Source organism: Bombina bombina, chromosome 3, assembly GCF_027579735.1.
Source record: "Bombina bombina isolate aBomBom1 chromosome 3, aBomBom1.pri, whole genome shotgun sequence".
Taxonomy (NCBI): Eukaryota; Metazoa; Chordata; class Amphibia; order Anura; family Bombinatoridae; genus Bombina; species Bombina bombina.
In genome coordinates, this window is record NC_069501.1 from 502,424,938 (window position 1) to 502,446,067 (window position 21,130).

The following is a 21,130-nucleotide window of genomic DNA, read 5'->3' on the forward strand; positions in this document are numbered from 1 at the left end:
ATTTTTTTTAACTATGTATTTAATATAAAAATCTCAAGGTATTTACTAACCATTACACAGAAATAGAGCCTTTTTTATTTACCTATGAAAACTATATATATTATTTTGGGACATAAAAAGAGCTTTTAGTGGATGACAGCTTTAACTACATATTCTCAGAATTAGGAAATTACTGTGAAATTACAACATCATCTCAAAATGGGTTCATTGGCATCCTCTGATTCAGCTAAGACCAACCATGTATATAATGTTTTATTATTTTTAATAATTTTAAGGTCTTTTTCTGCAACTATGTCTAAAATGATAGAATGGTGTAACTCTCATTTGGTATAGCAGAACTGCTCAAATTTGACCCCAAAAACTATATATACCCAAAACTACTATATATATTTTTAAATTAGACAACCCAAGTTATTGATCTAGTCCCATGTTGGTATATTTTATGCCACCATTTAACCACCACAAAAATATAGTTAACAAACTTTGGGTTTTAATTTCAAACTAAAATCATTTACACACAACTGCTACAGTCATAAGACAAATGGTTGTAAAAGTTTCTCTAGGATTCCCTTTGCTCAGAAATGGCAAACAATGGATAGTTTTGCCATAGATTTGTGGTAATTAAAAGGCCGCTATTTGCAAATGCGCATCACACCTCCTGTACTATCCGGCAGTGAAGGGGTTAATCAGTTAGTTGTTAAGGGTAAAATGGATTGTAGTGCAGTGATTACTAGGGATGCACATTCATCTTTCGTGAGGATCCGAATGCGGACGTAAGCAGCGGCTTGTGCCCTTTAGATATTGATTCTTGTTAAAGATACCCACACTAAGATTTACATTTGCAGAGATCTTAGTGTGGGGATCTTTTACAGGAATTAATCCAGCTATGAAAATATCCGAAGGGCACAAGCCGCTGCTTACTTCCGCATTCGGATCCTCGCGAAAGATTCAAATGAGTATCCCTAGTGATTACCCTACCGCCTCCCTGATCCCTCCCAAACAGCTCACTTCACTCTCCTCTCACGTTGGTTATTATCGGCTTCCACCATCTAATGTACTGGCAGCCACTATGCTAGTATGAATTGATTTTTTTTAAATTATTTATTTTCTGTAGTGTAGAGATCCCTCCAACCTCCATAATCCCTCAGAAATACCTCTTTTCCGACTGCCACATTTGTTACTGGCAACATGCCAGTTTTGAAGAATGGGGGGGTAGTGATTATGTGTGTTTTTTTTTGTTTTTTTTTTCATATTCTGTAGTTTAGTGATTTTTCCCTTCACCCTCCCCACCTCCTGCTTCAAGCGATCTAACTGTAGGGACCCACTGCCCCTCTAATTTATCAACTTTTACATAGTGTAGGGACCCATCCCTTCCCCCTCCAGTGATAGACCACCCACCTGCCTTCCTCCCATAGCACCACCGCACCCTATACAGACAGTGACACACTCTGTGTCCCTGTCTGTATCGGTGATCAGCCTTTTATATAGTAAGGGAGCACTAAGCTTACAGTGGGCACTGCAGCATGCACCAAAGTGTTGGACGTAGGTACTATGTCAACGCAGTATGCTGGGCAAAGTACTATGTGACATGGTACCTATGTCCATTAAGCTTAAAGGGACACTAAACCCAATTTTTTTTCTTTCATTATTCAGATAGAGCATGTAATTTTAAGCAACTTTCTAATTTACTCCTATTATCAATTTTTATTTGTTCTCGCTATCTTTATTTGAAAAAGCAGGAATGTAAGTTTAGGAGCCAGCCCATTTTTGGTTAAGTGCTACCCAGGTGCTAAACCAAAAATGGGCTGGCTCCTAAACTTACATTCCTGCTTTTTCAAATAAAGATAGCAAGAGAACAAATAAAAATTGATAATAGGAGTAAATTAGAAAGTTGCTTAAAATTTGATGCTATATCTGAATCCTGAAAAAAAAATATGGGTTTAGTATGACTTTAAGGGGTTAATATTTTGCTATTACAATGCTTTTTTTTGTGGCAGTTTAAGACCTACGATAAGTTGTGATTCTCATCTTGTGGCAGATCTTCGAGAGGATTCTGTTTATTTGGGCAATACGGCACCCTGCAAGTGGATACGTGCAAGGAATAAATGATCTGGTGACACCATTCTTTGTCGTATTCCTGAACGAACACGTGGGTGAGGATTGGAAAGAAATGTATATGTTGATTTGTTTGTTTGTCTGATTTGAAAGGGAGAATTACTACCTCGTGCCTTTCCCATGCTCTCTCAAGTGTAAAAGCAAAATCCATAACCATGGTTTTCAAGTGGATGCAAATTGCCTAAACTAACTATTTAGTTTCCAGATTTCAGATTTGCTTATTGGGTAAAGTGGGACAAGCACACCAAAGCAAGAGAGATGTAATTTTAAAGCATATAATTATTATAAAAATGAGTAGTATAAACAAGAATATTGGGGGATATATATATATATATATATATATATATATATATATATATATATATATATATATATATATATATATATATACACAAAGAAATAAGATTAAAGGAGGTCTATAAATGCTGAAGTGCCAAATCCTAATTGTGGGGCAGACTATGCAGCTTCCTTGTTAGGGTGGAGGGGGTGGATCGAAACCAGGCAACATTGGAGCAGTATCACAGACCAGTTAGGGAGCTCACTGATTGATTGTGTATGCGGCACTTACCTCATATGGTTGGGGTAATTTCCAGTAAGTTATTGGATTTAGGTCTTTTTGCACCTTGGACATTTTTTGGGGACTATTGCTATAGCTTCTTTTTTCTACGGAGGCTGAAGTTCCACTTCTTATATTTTAAGAACTCTGCATATAAGAGAGTGGTTTTCTTATTTAATTATTTATTGTTATTAATACTAGTTTTATTGAATTTTAAGTTGCTGTAAAATATTAATATTTCAACTGTGAAGTGCACTTTTAACAGATAGTGAATTAATTTATTGACTGATTACCTTATAAACTATAAATTGTAGTTTGTACAATTAGGATTTGGACCTTCAGCATTTATAGACCTTTTTTGTCTTATTTCTGCGCATATTTTCCTCTCCTTTTTAGCCACATTTTTTCCCCATTTTTGCAGTAGTTTTGCAGAGGCGGGGGCCTGTGCATATCTAGTGTTTGGTTTTTGGGCAGCAGGAATAGGTTTTGGAGTGTTTATATTAGGTAACAGGGTTGTTTAACTACTAAGCGCTGATTTCTATATATATATATACACACAGTATCTCTCACAAAAGTGAGTACACCCCTCACATTTTTGGAAATATTGTATTATATCTTTTCATGTGACAACACTGACGAAATGACACTTTGCTACAATGTAAAGTAGTGCGTGTACAGCCTGTATAACAGTGTAAATTTGCTGTCCCCTCAAAATAACTCAACACACAGCCATTTATGTCTAAACCGTTGGCAACAAAAGTGAGTACACCCCTAAGTGGAAATGTACAAATTGGGCTCAATTAGCCATTTTCCCTCCCCGGTGTCATGTGACTCGTTAGTGTTACAAGGTCGCAGGTGTGTTAAATATGGTGTTATCGCTCTCACACTCTCTCGTACTGGTCACTGGAAGTTCAACATGGCACCTCATGGCAAAGAACTCTGAGGATATGAAAAAAAGAATTGTTGCTCTACATAAAGATGGCCTAGGCTATAAGAAGATTGCCAAGACCCTGAAACTGAGCTGCAGCACGTTGGGCAAGACCATACAGCGGTTTCACAGGACAGGTTCCACTTAGAACAGGCCTCACCATGGTCGACCAAAGATGTTGAGTGCACATGCTCAGCTCCATATCCAGAGGTTGTCTTTGGGAAATAGACGTATGAGTGCTGCCAGCATTGCTGCAGAGGTTGAACGGGTGGGGGCCAGCCTGTTAGTGCTCAGACCATACGCCACACACTGCATCAAATTGGTCTGCATGGCTGTCATCCCAGAAGGAAGCCTCTTCTAAAGATGTTTCACAAGAAATCCCACAAACAGTTTGCTAAAGACAAGCAGACTAAGGACATGGATTACTTGAACTGATGAGACCAAGATAAACTTATTTGGTTCAGATGGTGTCAAGCGTGTGTGGCGGCAACCAGGTGAGGAGTACAAAGACAAGTGTGTCTTGCCTACAGTCAAGCATGGTGGTGGGAGTGTCATGGTCTGGGCCTGCATAAGTGCTGCCGGCACTGGGGAACTACAGTTCATTGAGGGAACCATGAATGCCAACATGTACTGTGACATACTGATGTAGAGCCTGATCCTCTTCCCTTCGGCGACTGGGCTGCAGGGCAGTATTCCAACATAACACCAAACACACCTCCAAGACAACCACTGTCTTGCTAAACAAGCTGAGGGTAAAGGTGATGGACTGGCCAAGCATGTCTCCAGACCTAAACCCTATTGAGCATCTGTGGGGCATCCTCAAACGGAAGGTGGGGGTGCGCAAGGTCTCTAACACCCACCAGCTCCTTGATGTTGTCATGGAGGAGTGGAAGAGGACTTCAGTGGAAACCCATGAAGCTCTGGCAAACTCCATGCCTAAGAGGGTTAAAGCAGTGCTGGAAAATGATGACCACACAAAATATTGACAGTTTGGGCCCCTGGACATTTCCACTTAGGGGTATACTCACTTTTGTTGCAAACAGTTGTGTGTTGAGTTATTTTGAGGGGACAGCAAATTTACACTGTTATTAAAGCTGTACACTCATTAATTTACATTGTAGCAAAGTGTAATTTCTTCAGTGTTGTCACATGAAAAGATATAATAAAATGTTAGCAAAAATGTGAGGGGTGTACTCACTTTTGTGAGATACTGTGTGTATTATATGTATGAAAGTGTGTGTGTATATGTATGTATGTATGTATATATACAGACAGACAGACAGACAGACAGAAGCACACTCACTCACAGGAACGAACAACCAGCTCAATACCATTGTTAGCCTGTTCTATGGTGATTTACCACCTGGGTGCAGCTTCTTTTAGCCCAGTAATGCTTTTCACAGAATAGAACTTTCCTGTAGTATATCAGTCTGATCCCGCCTATTACAGTCAGTCCAGCGCCAAAATACCAGGCAATTCTTTTCTGAACAAGGAACAAAGCAACCCCAGACGACTGTTTCCTTCATTGGGCCTCGTCAGTGAGGTGTAGCCATATTCCTCTAAGCATATATATATAATATATGTGTGTGTGTATTAGGGCTGGACGATATGGGCAAAAATGAAAATTGTGATTTTCGATCCAAAAAAAGCTGTTTGTGGTTTTAATCACAATTTTCTTAAAAATGACTAAAACACTTTTAATTTTTAAATTAAAAAATTATTTAACACTACAGAATCGTAATCTACATGTTTCTGAATGTCCAATACACTCTTGGAGCATAAAAATACAAACCACAAAATAGTTAAAAAATAAAATTGGCAGCCTGTGCTGTGGTTACATAGTAGCCACTAGCCAGTTCTTAGGTCTTCTGACACAACATTGTCATGTTTTCTTGGGCATTCATTCTAATTGTTGTATGATTAACATATGGAGCAGTGTAAGCATGGAGAAACCTGACTTTACAGCAGTATGACTTGTGTATAATATAAGTCCAGTAAAGGTAGTACAATGCACACACTGCTGCATGTGTTATTCATTTAGATGAGTGACTGTCCAGGCAATCATGAGGGATGTGGCATTGACAATGTCAATCATGACATCCTGCAGCCTGTCATATTACATCACACAGCTATTCAGTAGTAGTAGTAGTAGTAGTAGTACATAACAGAACACTAAGAACAGTTATAGAGGTTAGAGTACATAATACAAACAAGTGAACTCAACACATACAAAGCTAATTGAAATGAAATTAGCTGGCCAGTTCTTACCACATTGTCCATGTTTTCTTGGGCAGCCAGTCTAGCTGTGGTATGAGTAACATATGAAGCAGTGTATGCATGGAGAAACCTAAAAAGTGCTGACTGCCCAGCAGCATGTCTGATTTGTGTTTCTAAGTGCACATGCACAGTAAAGGTAGTACTTAGTACAACGCACACAGCTTCATGTGTTAGTCATTTAGCTGAGTGACTGTCCAGGAAAACATGAGGGATGTGGCATTGACAAGGTCAATCCTGCAACCTGTTTTTAACATCCATGCATTGACTAATATCAGCAGCATAGTACAGTAGAAGTACATTTTTCAAAATTAAATTTGGCACTTCAGCATTTATAGACCTCCTTTAATCTTATTTCTGTATATATATATATATATATATATATATATATATATATATATATATATATATATATATATATATATATATAAAATATTAGGGTTGCACCGATACCACTTTTTTAAGACCGAGTACAAGTACCGATACTTTTTTTCAAATACTCACCAATACCAATTACCAATACTTTTTTTTTAGAGTCATGATAGTTTACCAAGCACAATACAGACTAATGATTTAAGATCGCATCTTTATAATTATGAACTGTATCTCAAAAGACATTTTGAAATAATAAAAGTTTTATGTGATTGTTGTCACAAAGTTCACAGAGCATGTTTATAAATAAAAATATTACAATAACACATATTAATAACAACAATAAAACCCAGCTGCAGCAGCTGGGGCTGGAAAGCTACCATTTAAAGGGGTGATTACTGGATGCAATTGGGTTGTAGGGTGCCTATATAACTCATCAATCTGACATGTGTAATTAATAAAAAGTTATATAATTTAATTCTGAAAATAATATTGTGGAAGTAGTACCCAGTAATCCCCTTTGAGAAAAATGGGGCATTTGCATTCTACTGACTGACTCAACAAAAATAGGGCTGGTCTTCATATTTTTCCAGTGCTGCTTTTTATTCCCAGTCCAGCCCTGGCTAAGGATGTTCCTCAGAGTACAGTAGGTTTTGATCTTAATTGTGCAAGATGAGAACTAGCAGTATAACAGGCAATCTAGCAATTTGAATATTTTTTCAAAAGTTAGTGGCAAGTTCTTATTAAAGGACCAGTCAACACATTAGATTTGCATAATCAACAAATGCAAGATAACAAGACAATGCAATAGCACTTAGTCTGAACTTCAAATGAGTAGAAGATTTTTTTATAACAAATTTCAAAGTTATGTATATTTCCACTCCCCTTGTACCATGTGATGGCAATCAGCCAATCACAAATGCATATACATATAGTCTGTGAATTCTTGCACATGCTCAGTAGGATCTGGTGACTCAAAAATTGTAAATATAAAAGACTGTGCACATTTTTTTTAATGGAAGTAAATTGGAAAGTTGTTTAAAATTACATGCTGTATCTGAATCATGAACATTTAATTTAACCTGAGTGTCCCTTTAAGGAACAGAAGCATCTCTGCATGTTCAGCTATAAGTCTGTTTCTGCTATCAGTAAGGACGTTTGACACTAAACTGAACAGTCTTTCACTTGTCACACTACTGCATGGGTCAGAAATATATTTTTGGGCCATTAAATCTGTTTATTAACTGCCCAGTACTTCAGGGGTTTGTCTGAATGAGGTACAGTGATCTCTCCCAGGTAGGCTTCCAGCTGTAAAGTAGCAGCATTTGGAGCACTGCTGTGACTTACAATAACAGCAATTTGTATTGGCAGAACAAAAGTAAACATTTTTTAGTTAAGTCTCTACTCCAGCTTAAAATTAAATGGGAACATGCAGTTTGAAAAACGCCACAAGATGGGGTATGGGTCAGATTTGGAGGTATCGGTTTAAGTATCGGTGCATTTGCACGAGTACTCATGCAAATACTTGGTATCGGCACCGATACTAGTATCGGTGCAATATATATATAATTTTTTTTTTTTTTTTTCTAAGAGAATAACATAAATAATATATTATATAACTAAAAATTTGCATGGTTTACTGATTGGTTAGGTTTTTTGATAAAAATATATCTGATTGACAGTAGTACCATTTTGGATTTCAATAATTACTGGTGGTTAGGGTTTTTTGCTAAAAAAACAAACAAAAAACATATGTACCATTTCTGGCTTCAAGCATGAACGTTGACAGGTCACCCCATTTCCTCCTGTGCTAAACACCCTCTCTGATGGTGATCTAGTTGCAGGAACACAAAGATATTTTTGTGCAAGCTTGCTCAATTTGGGAAAGTTAATCTGATGTAGTTTCCACCATTGCAGAGGATTTTTCTCACTATCAATGGAGGGAGAACGCAGGTTTGCTATGGCTTCTTCAAGTTGCAGAGATGGCGCAACGGACTCAGTCTTGAAAACGCTTCCTAAAGACTTTCTTGATTTCTTTGCGAGAGGAGGACCATCTGCTGCAGTTGTTGGCACTGTTTCTTCTTCTACATCTATTACTTTGCATGGGGGACTGCTGATTGCTTGGCTCCTGCACGACTTGCTGCTCAGACACAATGGCCATATCAGACATCACCCTGGCCTTGATACTTGTAAATTTATCCGCATTTATGTAGGTTGTCTTGAATAGTGGATCAAAGAATGATGCCATATCTTGCAGATCTTGAGTATCTTCATCTTCATAATTTCTATTCATATATACAAGAATTTTGGATTTCAGTGTCTTGGTCAGGTCAGAATCATCTTCCTCCAGTGTCTGTGTTTAATAGATGCAGAACTGGTTTCAGATATGATACACTGAAGTAGTTTTCTCCAGAAAGGGCATCGGTAAAATCTTGAACTTGACCCAGTGCCTTACTCACAGTTTCAAGAACATCAGTGCCCTGCCTTTGTGGAACCAAATGTCTGTTTTTTCTGTCTGCAGAGAGAACTTGAGTCAATGCTCTCTGTTGCTCTAAAACTCTATCATCTTTTGTCTTGAGCTCCACCTTGTTGGGCACTCTGTTATAAGTGAATGCTGTGGCAGTTGAAGTTCTTCCTGGGCTTGAGTTAATGCCATCTTCTTTTTCCAGCTGTGTGAGAAATGGCAAACAATTTTCTTGCATAAGCCTGTGGCTCTAGAAATGTGAGGCTCATCTTTCATTCCTTTTTTAATTGCAAGATGCAACCTGTGCCCAAACACTATAGTCTTGTCCATTTATTCAGAGCGACAGCCTTGACGATGATTGTGCCATTGTCTGTGGTGATTGATACTTGTTGCTCCTCACAGAGTCCCCAAAACCTTGGGCCACATTATTTCCAGTGTGGTCAGAAGGAAAGTATGATGTTTGCAAGCATACACTTTTTATCTTAAAATCATCATTGAAGTGCACGGATAAACTCCTATATCGCTGCATTGTTCGGCTTGACCACATATCTGTTGTTGCATAGTATTTAATTTGTTTTATCTCAGATTCAACTACAGCTTTGCATTTTGCATACATTTCTGGGATTGCAACTACTGAGAAGTAATTGCGAGATGACAGTTGGTATTTCTTGTCAAGTGTGTGTATCATTCTTTTGAAGCCTTCTTTACTAACCGTGTATGCAGGCACCATGTCTTTGCATATATAATATGCAATAGCGTTGGTTATTTCTCTATCTCTTTTTGAGGTCTAGCATATGGTGATGTGCTTGCAAATGCCTTTATGATTGATTGTTGCTGCTCCAACTTTTTAGCTTCACAGTTTGTTTGTGTTGTCTTTTCTCGGTTAGTTTTTTTTTTTTTTTGCCATACATAGTTCAAAGATTTCCTTATGCCGCTGTTTAAGGTGCTGGAACAGGTTTGATGTGTTACTTCGTTTTACTGCAACATTTGTTCCACAAGTCTTGCAGATTACTTGGTTCTGTGTCACATCATCTTTTCTGAATCCAAAATATTCCCAAACAATTGATGTTGAATGTTTCTTTGGCACCAAACAATTCATCATCAACAACATCATCATCATTATTGTTGGACACGGACAGCTCTTCTGAACTCATCTTGAATTTTATCTACCACGCACACACAACCAGCTTGCTCTTGAATAGAAAGACAACAATGGGCTAGATGATGCAGTCACCTGGATTGAGAGACAAGAGACCACAGGCTTACACTTGTAATGAATTGAATATAAAGAAGACACTATTGAGCTTGCTCATCATGTTTATTTGAGAATGAGGCAACACTGGATTTCACTGGAGGAGACTGACCTTGCATTTGTAAAATACACTGGCTCTGGAGGACTGACCTTGCTGTTGTAGAAGACGCAGGCTTGCAGTGCACTTGCAGGATGACTTCGCTGTTGTAGAAGACACAGGCTGCAGGATGTGGATGACCTTGCTGTTGTAGAAGAATAGACAGGCTCTCTGGGCTGGCGACATTATTGACAAATGCTCGCCAGTCCTCATATTTCCCTGGTGGAATAATCTAAAGCCACTTTTTACCCTGAAAACGGGGTGTCTTGCTAAGGGGCAAATAGCAGTCTATGGTATTTGTGTTTCTATCTGTATAATATTTATGTAAACAATGTTGCAAACACTGCTGCCAGATGGCTAAAGAAACGCATTGGATTACTCTTTAACAAAGGATACCAAGATAACTAAGCAAAATTGATAGAAATAAATTGTAAAATTGTTTAAAATTTCATACTCTATCCAATTTAATTTTAATTTTGACTTTACTGACCCTTTTAAATTACATGAAAAGGGGGCACAATAAATAAAACCATATTTCAAAGTGGTTGTACTGTGCACAGTTAAAGGGACACTGAACCCAATTTTTTTCTATTGTGATTCAGATAGAGCATGACATTTTAAGCAACTTTCTAATTTACTCCTATTATCAAATTTTCTTCATTCTCTTGGTATCTTTATTTGAAAATCAAGAATGTAAGTTTAGATGCCGGCATATTTTTGGTGAACAACCTGGGTTGTTCTTGCTGATTGGTGGATAAATTCATCCACCAATAAAAAAGTGCTGTCCACAGTTCTGAACCACAAAAAAAAGCTTTGATGCCTTATTTTTCAAATAAAGATAGCATTAGAATGAAGAAAAAATGATAATAGTTGTAAAATTGCATGCTCTATCTGAATCACAAAAGAAAAAAATTGGGTTCAGTGTCCCTTTAAAGGTACATGAAACCCAAAATTTTTCTGTCATGATTCAGATAGAGAATACAATTTTAAACAACTTTCTATTTTACTTCTATTATCTAATCTGTTTCATTCTCTTGGTATCATTTGTTGAAGGAGCAGCAATGCACTACTGGTTTCTAATTGAACACATGGGTGAGCCAATCACATTCTATATATATATCTATATATATATCTATATATATATATATATATATATATATATATATATATATATATATATATATATATATATATATATATATATATATATATACACATACATATATATATATATATATATATATATATATATATATATATATATATATATATATACATGCAGCCACCAATCAACAGCTAGAACCTAGTTTCTCTGCTGCTCATGAACTTGCCTAGATAAATCTTTCAGCAAATGATAACAAGAAAAGGAAGCTTAGCTGCCTTATTTTTCAAATAAAGATAGCATTAGAACGAAGAAAAATTGATAATAGTTGTAAAATTGCATGCTCTATCTGAATCACAAAAGAAAAAAATTGGGTTTATTGTCCCTTTTACGTTATTGAATTTTTTTTTTTTTTATAAATCTGAAACTAGGAATGGGCAAAATTTTAGGATCTGGGATTCGGCCAAAATATGTCTGCAGGCAGCGGGATTCAATTTTGGCGCCAGATGTATCATTGTGAAAGAGAAACACACAGATCTGTGCAAATCCAGATGTTTGTGTGTTGCACTTATACACTGATATATCCGGTACTGAAACAAAACAAATGCAGGATGTGGATGACCTTTCTGTCGTAGAAGAAGAAACAGGATGTAATATATTCTGAAACCACAGGTGTTGGCTGACATTGGAGAACTTGATACTAGGAGTCGGAGACGACACACAGGCAGTCTTTGCTGTTGGTTGACAATAAACGAGATTATAGAATAATGCGGTTGGAGGGAGGAAAAAATAGACATAGAATGGTAGGGGGTGTCAAAGGGGAGACAAGTTCTACTTTTTGGAAAGATAACAAACACACACACACAAATAGTAAGGGACTGGGAGGGACATCATTAAAAAAATACAAAACCACACCACTTTTTTATTCATTAAATTAATTTCTGTTCTGAATCAGGACTTCTAGACTATCATCTATCTCTACTATACAATGACTCGACTCCATTATATATTTTATATATAATAAAAATGATCATCTATCTAAAAATAGATTTTAAAATTGACCCAGACAGGGAATAGAATCCATGTTATACGTCACAGAAGTTAATAAAAAAATAAAATTAAAAAAAAGCCACTTTAAAGTTTTTGGACACTACGACTGCTCACTTAATTGCTCATTTTATGATGATTGATGATCTATCTACACTCAACTCAATTATCAGGGAATGCAATCAATCAATGTTATGCGTCACAGAAGTTAATAGAAAAAAAAAAAGGCAGTGGCACTTTAAAGTGTTTGTACAATACTACTCACTTTAGAGTCACAACTTTGAGCGCATGTCCCACAGCCACACTACCGCTTGACCACCGTCACACTCCCAGATGAAGGACTGTTGCCGCAGTCCCCACATAGTCTGCAAAAAAATGGCCGTTATGTGGGCTTCTCAGGTCTGCCCGCGGGTCCGCCTCTCATCCTCCCTCATACAATGGAACCCTGGAGGACTCCGCCTCAGTTTTCACGACGATCAGACAAATTTTTTTTTTTAAACGCGTTTTTTAAATCGCTACATTTTAAAACCGCATCCATGGTATATCTCACAGTCCTACTTAATATTCAATTATAGGATGACCACAATTACGCACTACCCTATCACTCTACCCATCCCATCTTATTTACTGCTCAAAGGTCATGTTTATACACATTAACAGTTTATAACTTGCAAGATGTTTTATAAAATGCAGCCAAGATAGGAGATGACTACTTATTCAATATATACTATGTTATAATTAATTTGTTTTGTTAAATTTTACTGTTACAATATTGTTTTATCTATAAAGAATTTACGGTACAGAAAGGATAAAAGGCAAAACGTCCCAATTGTTGGACTTACTACATTGATACTATTATGGACATCTCAAAGGACACTTAATTACATATTTCTCACTGAATTGCTTACATGCTTTGGTCCAAGAGACTTCCAACACATGGACTTTGCAATTTGCTTATATTTAAGACTGTGTATGTTGATGCCCTGTATCCAACTAAAATTTCAATAAAAAAAGTTATATAAAAGGGGAAAAAAAAACAGGGGCACTTTAATTCATTAAAGTTTACAAAGACACTTCTTTTTTAAAAAAATATTTACCGGCTTCCTCCAACGATTGCGTGCCCCCTTTGGCGTCCAGCTCGTAGGGCATGCTACAATTGGAGGATGCCGGATTCATCACCAATATGTTAAAGGGACAGTCAAGTCCAAAAAAAACTTTCATGTTTCAAATAGGGCATGTAATTTTAAACAACTTTCCAATTTAGTTTTATCACCAATGTTGCTTTCTTCTCTTGGTATTCTTAGTTGAAAGCTAAACATAGGCGGTTCATATGCTAATTTCTTAGACCTTGAAGGCTGCCTCTAATCTAAATGCATTTTGATAGTTTTTCACCACTAGAAGACATTAGCTCACGTTTTTCATATAGATAACATTGAGCTCATGCACGTGAATTTACCATGGAGACAGCTCTGATTGGTTAAAATGCAAGTCTGTCAAAAGAACTGAAATAAGGGGGTAGTCTGCTGAGGCTTAGATACAAGGTAATTACAGAGGTAAAACGTGTATTATTATAACTCTGTTGGTTATGCAAAACTGGGGAATTGGTAATTCAGGGATTATCTATCTTTTTTAAAACAACAAAAATTCTGGTGTTGACTGTCCCTTTGAATGCAGTAGGAGATGCGTGCGAAGGAACAGCGGTATTTTTACCATAATACAATGGTAAATCTTTTTAATAAAGAAGCGTCTTTGTAAAGTTTAATGAATTAAAGTGCCCCTGTTTTTAAGAGTATTTTTAAATACTGGGCAGTAATTCATTAAACTTTACAATCACTTTAAAAATTATATTACATTAACTTTAGGTTGCATGTATAATCTGTATTATGACATGTAAATATTGCCTTAATGACATAAGATCTTGTTGTTTACACTTGGTTCCATCTCCTCTCCAAGTTGTCCCATTTAACATATAAATATATTTACAAATCTGAACTATTCCGAAATCCAAACCTTTTCCGGTCCCAAGCAGTTTTGATAAAGTTTTCTACCTGTAATAAAAAAGGTGCATTGCTGACAAGAATGTCTAACATTCAGGTTAAAAAAAATCCCGGAGGGCCAATTTACAAACAATATGATTGTCGCTTTGCAGTGCTGCTCAGTATTTGTTCGCTTCAAACAGTACTTCACTCTGGTTGCGCCGTGTTAAGGAAAACTTACACAGTGCAGCCAGAGCACAGTGCCCTATTCTTTCTGCAGACATGCTGCATTTCCTGCGATGACATTTCAGATCACAGCATGTTCTGCCTTGGGGGTGATAAATTGATCTGTACATGGAAGGTTTTATATTAGCAATTTATAGTATTGAGAAATGTTTAACAAAATATGGATGGCTTGGAATAGAAACTGTGATGTGGAAGTTTTTAAAGGGAAATAAAACCCAAATGTTTGTTTTCTTTTATGATTCAAATAGAGCATGTAGTTTAAGGAACTTTCCAATGTATTTCTATTATGTAATTTGTTTTGTTCTTTTTGTATCCTTTGTTGAAAATAATACCTAGGTAGACTCAGAAGCTGCTTATTGTTGGCTGCTCATGGCATTGGCTTTCAGCTAGCTCCCAGTAGTTCATTGCTGCTCCTTCAACAAGCTATAGCAAGAGAATGAAGCAAATTAGAAAATAGAAGTAAAATGGAAACGTGTTTAAAATTGTATGATCTATCTGAATCAAGAAAAAATTTGGGTTTTATGTCCCTTTAACGTTTCTTGCAGTTAGATTAATTTTGACAGTTTCAGCTGAAATAATTACTGAAGAACAAATTATAAAACAGAAAAAGTAACGAAACAGAGATCAATTTAAGTTTGCATGCATACAGAATGAGCATTGGAAGAAATGGGTAAAATCGGCTATTTTCATAGATTGCTGATGTTAATTGAGATTTTCTTTTTTAGTAGACAACCCAAGGTATTGATGTAGGCCCATTTTGGAATGTTTCTTTCATGCCACCATTTACTGCCAAATGTGATCATATAAAAAATAATTAACTTTTTAACTAACTTTGGGTTTCTCACTGAAATTATTTACATACTGCTTGTGCAGTCATAAAACAAATGGTTGTGAAAGCTTCTCTGGATTACCCTTTTTTTCAGAAAGCATACCTGCATGACTTTGCCATTACTTTTTTGGGTATTAGAAGGCTGCTAATTGCAGGTGCGCACCACACTTCTAATATTCCTGGCAGTGAAGGGGTAAATCTGGTAACTTGTAAGGTTAATTTTAGCTGTAGTGTAGAGATTGCCCTCCCACCTGACACCTACCACCCCCTGATCCCTCCCAAACAGCTCTCTTCCTTCACCACCATCTTAGGTTCTGGCAGACAGTTTGCCAATATGCAGTTTTGGGGAATTTTATTATTATTATTATTATTATTATTATTATTATTTTTAATTTATTGTCGGGATCCCTCCCAATGGACAGGGTCACTGTCTGTATCAGCGATCTGCCTTCATATGGTAAAGGAATACGCCTTCTGCCTCTAGCTGCAATCTTTGCTGTCAAAGCTGACACCGGGGATGGTAGCATGAGCCAGAAGGTTCGATGTAGGTACTATATCAACAGGGTACACTGAGTAAAGTACTCTGTGATGTAGTACCTACACTAATACAGTCACTTAAAGAGACACTAAACCCAATTTTTTTTTTCATGATTCAGATAGAGAATACAATTTTAAAAAACATTCCAATTTACTTCTATTATCTACTTTGCTTCATTCTATAGATATCCTTTGTTGAAGAAATATCAATGCAAATGATATGATCCAATCACACGAGGCATCTATGTGCAACAACCAATCAACCGCTACTGAGCCTCTCTAGATATGCTTTTCAGCAAAGGATATCAGCAGAATGAAGCAAATTGGATACTAGAAGTAAATTAGAAAGTTGTTTAAAACTGCATGCTTTTTCTAAATCAGAAACAAATGTGGGTTTCATGTCCCTTTAACACTTAGTAACAACACTAATACAGCCATGTAACTCCTTAAAGGGAAACTGAACTCAATTTTTTTTTTCATGATTCAGATAGAGCATGACATTTTAAGCAACTTTCTAATGTACTCCTATTATTAATTTTTCTTCGTTCTCTTGCTATCTTTATTTTAAAACCAGGAATGTAAATCTTAGCAGCCAGCCATTTAGGTTCAGCACCATGGATAGTGCTTGCTTATTGGAGGCTTACATTTACCCACCAATAAGCAAGCATAACCCAGGTTCTCAACCAAAAATGGGCCGGCTCCTTTGCATCACATTCCTGCTTTTTAAATAAAGATAGCAAGAGAACAAAAAATAATTGATAATAGGAATAAATTAGAAAGTTGCTTAAAATTGCATGCTCTATCTAAATCATGAAAGAAAAAATGTGGGTTTAGTGTCCCTTTAAGACTAATGGCTTAAGGAGTTAAGTGGCTGTATTAGTGGTGTTGTCATTTTGACCCAAGTGCAGCACTGTAAATTGTAATTCTGTGACTTCTCACTCTTGTTAGACGAGGATGTGGAGAACTTTGACGTAGGAAGCCTCTCCCAGGATACACTGCGGAACATTGAAGCCGATAGTTTCTGGTCCATGAGCAAACTGCTGGATGGCATCCAGGTAAAACACATTGCAATATCACTCTTTGTTTCTATGTGTGAGATATCTCCACAGAAAATGTTACCGAGTACCATTATGAAGTAGCTGGGTGGGGTACTGTAATACTTTGCAACATTACTTTCTGTTATTTATAAATGTTATTCTACCCAAAGCACATATAAATTGATTTCATGATTATTTGTGCAGCAAACATTGAGAAAATGTATTATTTGCTAATTTTATAATATTGGCTTATATTTTTGCCTGGTGGTCCCAAAATTCAGCTTGCTGGTGTGCCCATTAAAAAGGTACTGGAGAGAACACTGTATAATATTGTGTGTTCTCCACTGGAAGTTTTGCCAACTAGGTGTCATGAATTAGCTGGGTGGTGGCAGGTGTAATACTTTGCAATATTATAACATTTTCTGTTATTTATAAATACTGCTTAAAGTGATTGTAAAGTTTGCCGAATTAAAGCCCGGTATGTAAAAATACTCTTAAAAACTGGGGCACTTTAATTCATTAAACTTTATAATGATGCTTCTTTTTTAAATATTTATATTTCTTTATGAAAAGCAGACCGGCGATCCTCAGCTCCTGCTGTATTTAGCATATCGATGACGAATCCATCTTCCTCCAATCATTGCGTTGCCCCACGAGCTGGATGCCAAAGTGGGCACACAACGATTGGAGGAAGCCGGATTCGTCATTGATCTGCTCAATACAGCAGGAGCTGCGGGCGGAGGCTCGCCGGTCTGTTTTCCGTAAAGCAAAGGTATGTATTTTAAAAAAGAAGAGTCATTGTAAAGTTTAATGAATTAAAGTGCCCCTGTTTTTAAGAGTATTATTACATACTGGATTATACATACTGGATTTTACAATCACTTTAAGAAGAAATTAATTGCATAATTGATCAAAAATTATTTGAATGATATTTGCAAAAATACATTAAAATTATTTACTATTGGCTAATTTAAATTGTAGCCGGGTGGTCAGTAAAGTCTACTGGGTGGTGTGCCCAATAAACAGGTCCTGTGTGTGTGTATCTAGTGATATCAGATTTCTTATAGTGGATCTTTTTACCAACCTAATCATACCCTTCCTGCTGTTATTTAGTAACAGTGCATTGTATTTATCCCACTAAAGAAATTTCTCCTGACCACTGTACAATATAACAAGCACCTATAGAGTATGATCATAGCCTCTGTAACACAGGTATTATATATGCACCAATGCTATAGCAAATTAACCCTTCCCTTTTCAGGGCTTTATCATCCCTGCATAAATTGAGAGGAGCACTCAACCTGGGAATGAAAAATAGCATTATAGCTTGTTCTATGGCTATTTACCACCCAAGAAGCAGCCACTTTTTGCTCAACATGTGCCTTTCACAGAGAAGAACTTCCCTGTAGCATATCAGTCTGATCCTGACTTAACAGTACAGTACAGCCCGAAATACCAGGCAATCCCCTCTCTGAACGAGAGAAACAGCAAAACCCCAGACGTACGTTTCGGCCTTGTGTGGGCCTCGTCAGTGAGGTGCAGCCATATCCCTCTGAGCAACGGGTCCACGTCTGGATTCCCGCATCACACTTAGGGAGACTTCCATAAGTGTCATAATTTGCATCATCCCTGCACTGCAGGCTGCCGCATATAATAGCAACAGTATCCGATTATGTTCTCACTGTTAGGAGCTGCCACTATGGCTTGTGTTCAAGTGGTTACTGACCAGCTGCTGTTGAAAGCAGCAGAGCTGTCACCATACTCTAGCTTTTTTACTATCAGTAGTGGCCTGTGTAGAATCTAGGTATCAGTGTTTAATATGCAACGTTTGAAAAAGTGTTTTTTTTTTTGTTAATATGTAGTGTCCCTTTATAAGATTATTTTATGTTCAGTATTTCTCGTAGAGAAGCTCGTTTATTGATGCCCTATGTTACAGGACTGGTAATGCCAGTACAAACATATAATCACAGTAAACACAACTTATTTAATAGACTACACTAAAGGGACGGTCTCCACTAAAATTATTATTGTTTACAAAGATAGATAATGCCTTTACTACCCATTCTCCAGATTTGCACAATCAACATTGTTATATTAATATACTTTACAACATTTATACCTCTAAATGTCTGCTTTTTTTCTAAGCTACTAGAGACAGCCTCTTATCACATGCTTTTTTTTTTAAATTTGTTTTTCACAACAGGAGACTGCTAGTTCATGTGGGCCATATAGATAACATTGTGTTCATGCCCGAGGAGTTATTTGAGTCAGCTCAACACTACACTAATTGGCTAAAATGCAAGACAATAGATAATAAATAAAAAGTCATGTGATAAGAGGGCTGTCAGAAGATGCTTAGATACAAGGTAATCACAGAGGTAAAAAGTATATTAATATAACTGTGTTGGTTATGCAAAACTGGGGAAATGGGTAATAAAGGGATTATCTATCTTTTAAAGCAATACAAATTGAACCCAAATTTTTTCTTTCGTGATTCAGATAGAGCTTGCAATTTTAAACAACTTTCTAATTTACTCCTATTATCAAATTTTCTTCATTCTCTTGGTATGTTTATTTGAAAAGTAAGAATGTAAGTTTAGATGCCGGACCATTTTTGGTGAACAAACTGGGTTGTCCTTGCTGATTGGACAGCACCAATAAACAGTGTTTTCCATGGTTCTGAACCAAAAATATGCTGGCTCCTTAGCTTAGATTCCTTCTTTTTCAAATAAAGATAGCAAGAGAATGAAGAAAAATTGATAAAAGGAACAAATTAGAAAGTTGCTTAAAGTTGCATGCTCTATCTGAATCATGAAAGAAAAAAATTTGGGTTCACTGTCCCTTTAAATTCATCATAGACTGTTGCAAAGTGTTACTGGCAGCCACAGTCTAATAAAAAAAATGTATTTGTTCCAGTATAAAATACCAAAGTAGAAGATTTAAAGGTCCTAGAGCATAAAACAGCTTTCTCACTTTTCTTAGGATAACTACACTTTTGCTCAGCCTGGAATCCAAAAGAAAGTGAAGGCTCTGGAGGAGCTTGTGAGTCGCATTGATGGTCAGTTCAGAGCAGGAGAAATACACATTTTACAGCATTTTTTTTTCTTTATGTATCCACATTTTTTTCATTTTATCTCGCTTGTTTATACATCTCATTTTCTGTATACACATGCTAATAGCCTACTCGCTATTCCCTCTGCTGTTTTTCAGTTTTACCTTGGTTTTTGTGTCCTGGATTACTTTTTTATATGCTGTATTGGATTTACATGGCTTCTGTCTCTACCTCCTCCTGTTTCTCATGCTATTTCTCTTGCTTCTACTGCATAGCAGTATTTCTCACTTCGGCATATTACTCTTTCTCAGAGCAGATCCACAATCACTTTCGGAAATATGAAGTCGAGTACCTGCAATTTGCATTCCGATGGATGAACAACCTGCTAATGCGGGAACTTCCTTTACGCTGCACTATTCGGTTGTGGGATACTTACCAGGTACACTCCTGTGTTGTGTGGAGCAAACATAACATGCATCAGGACTTGGCATATGTGTTTAAAGGGATAGAAATGTCAATATTTTAAATGTGCATTAAGGCATTTCAGTTTTAAATATAAGCATTTTTGCAACATGCTTTTATATTTATTTGTGTGAATATATATTGATCGAAGGTTCTATCTCTTAAAGGGCCAATAAATACAGTCGCATTGCATAATCCACAAAAGCACAATATAATAGCGCTTACTTATGTATACATTGTGAACTCTTGCACAGTAGGAGCTTATGCCTCAGTGTACATATTACAAGACACAAATTCACAAAGTATATTTGAATATTTTTTTTGTTTTGTTTCCAAACTGCATGCTATATCTGAATCACAACAGTTTGGATTTTTACTTTAAGGACCAGCGACGTACCCTGTATGTCGCGGGTCTTTCAATAGAGATCAAATTTTTAATAGCCTAGTATAGCCGCCAGCAGCGAAACAGCGCTATTTCCAGTGTCCAGCAGGAAGGAATGAGGGTATAATATTGCGGTCACGGCACTTGCAGCAATATTTCGGTCACACCGCTCGCAGTGGGACCTGCGCTATTATACCCAAGAAAACCCTTAATGACCAGCGACATACAGAGTACGTTGTGGTTATTAAGGGGTTAAAGGTACATGAAACACAACATTTTTCTTTCATGATTCAGATACAACATTCAATTTTGAATAACTTTCCATAATCACTTCTATTTATTATGCTTTATTCTCATGGTATCCTTTGTTGAAGGAGCAACAATGCACTACTGGGAGCTAGC

At 36.7% G+C, this 21,130-nt stretch overlaps 1 protein-coding gene across 4 annotated transcripts in view; it reads left to right on the forward strand.

Moving 5' to 3' along the window:
- The window catches only part of TBC1D22B (TBC1 domain family member 22B), a 49,499-nt gene that overhangs the window by 8,557 nt on the left and 19,812 nt on the right, over positions 1–21,130 (forward strand). For 2 of the 4 annotated variants that reach the window (XM_053706872.1, XM_053706873.1), the window contains exons 8-11: positions 2,039–2,153; positions 16,744–16,850; positions 19,815–19,890; positions 20,196–20,323. In XM_053706872.1, coding sequence (XP_053562847.1) covers positions 2,039–2,153; positions 16,744–16,850; positions 19,815–19,890; positions 20,196–20,323 — 426 coding nt within the window. The remainder of the gene's footprint in view (positions 1–2,038; positions 2,154–16,743; positions 16,851–19,814; positions 19,891–20,195; positions 20,324–21,130) is intronic. The other 2 variants (XR_008401361.1, XM_053706874.1) reach the window with 2 other exon arrangements.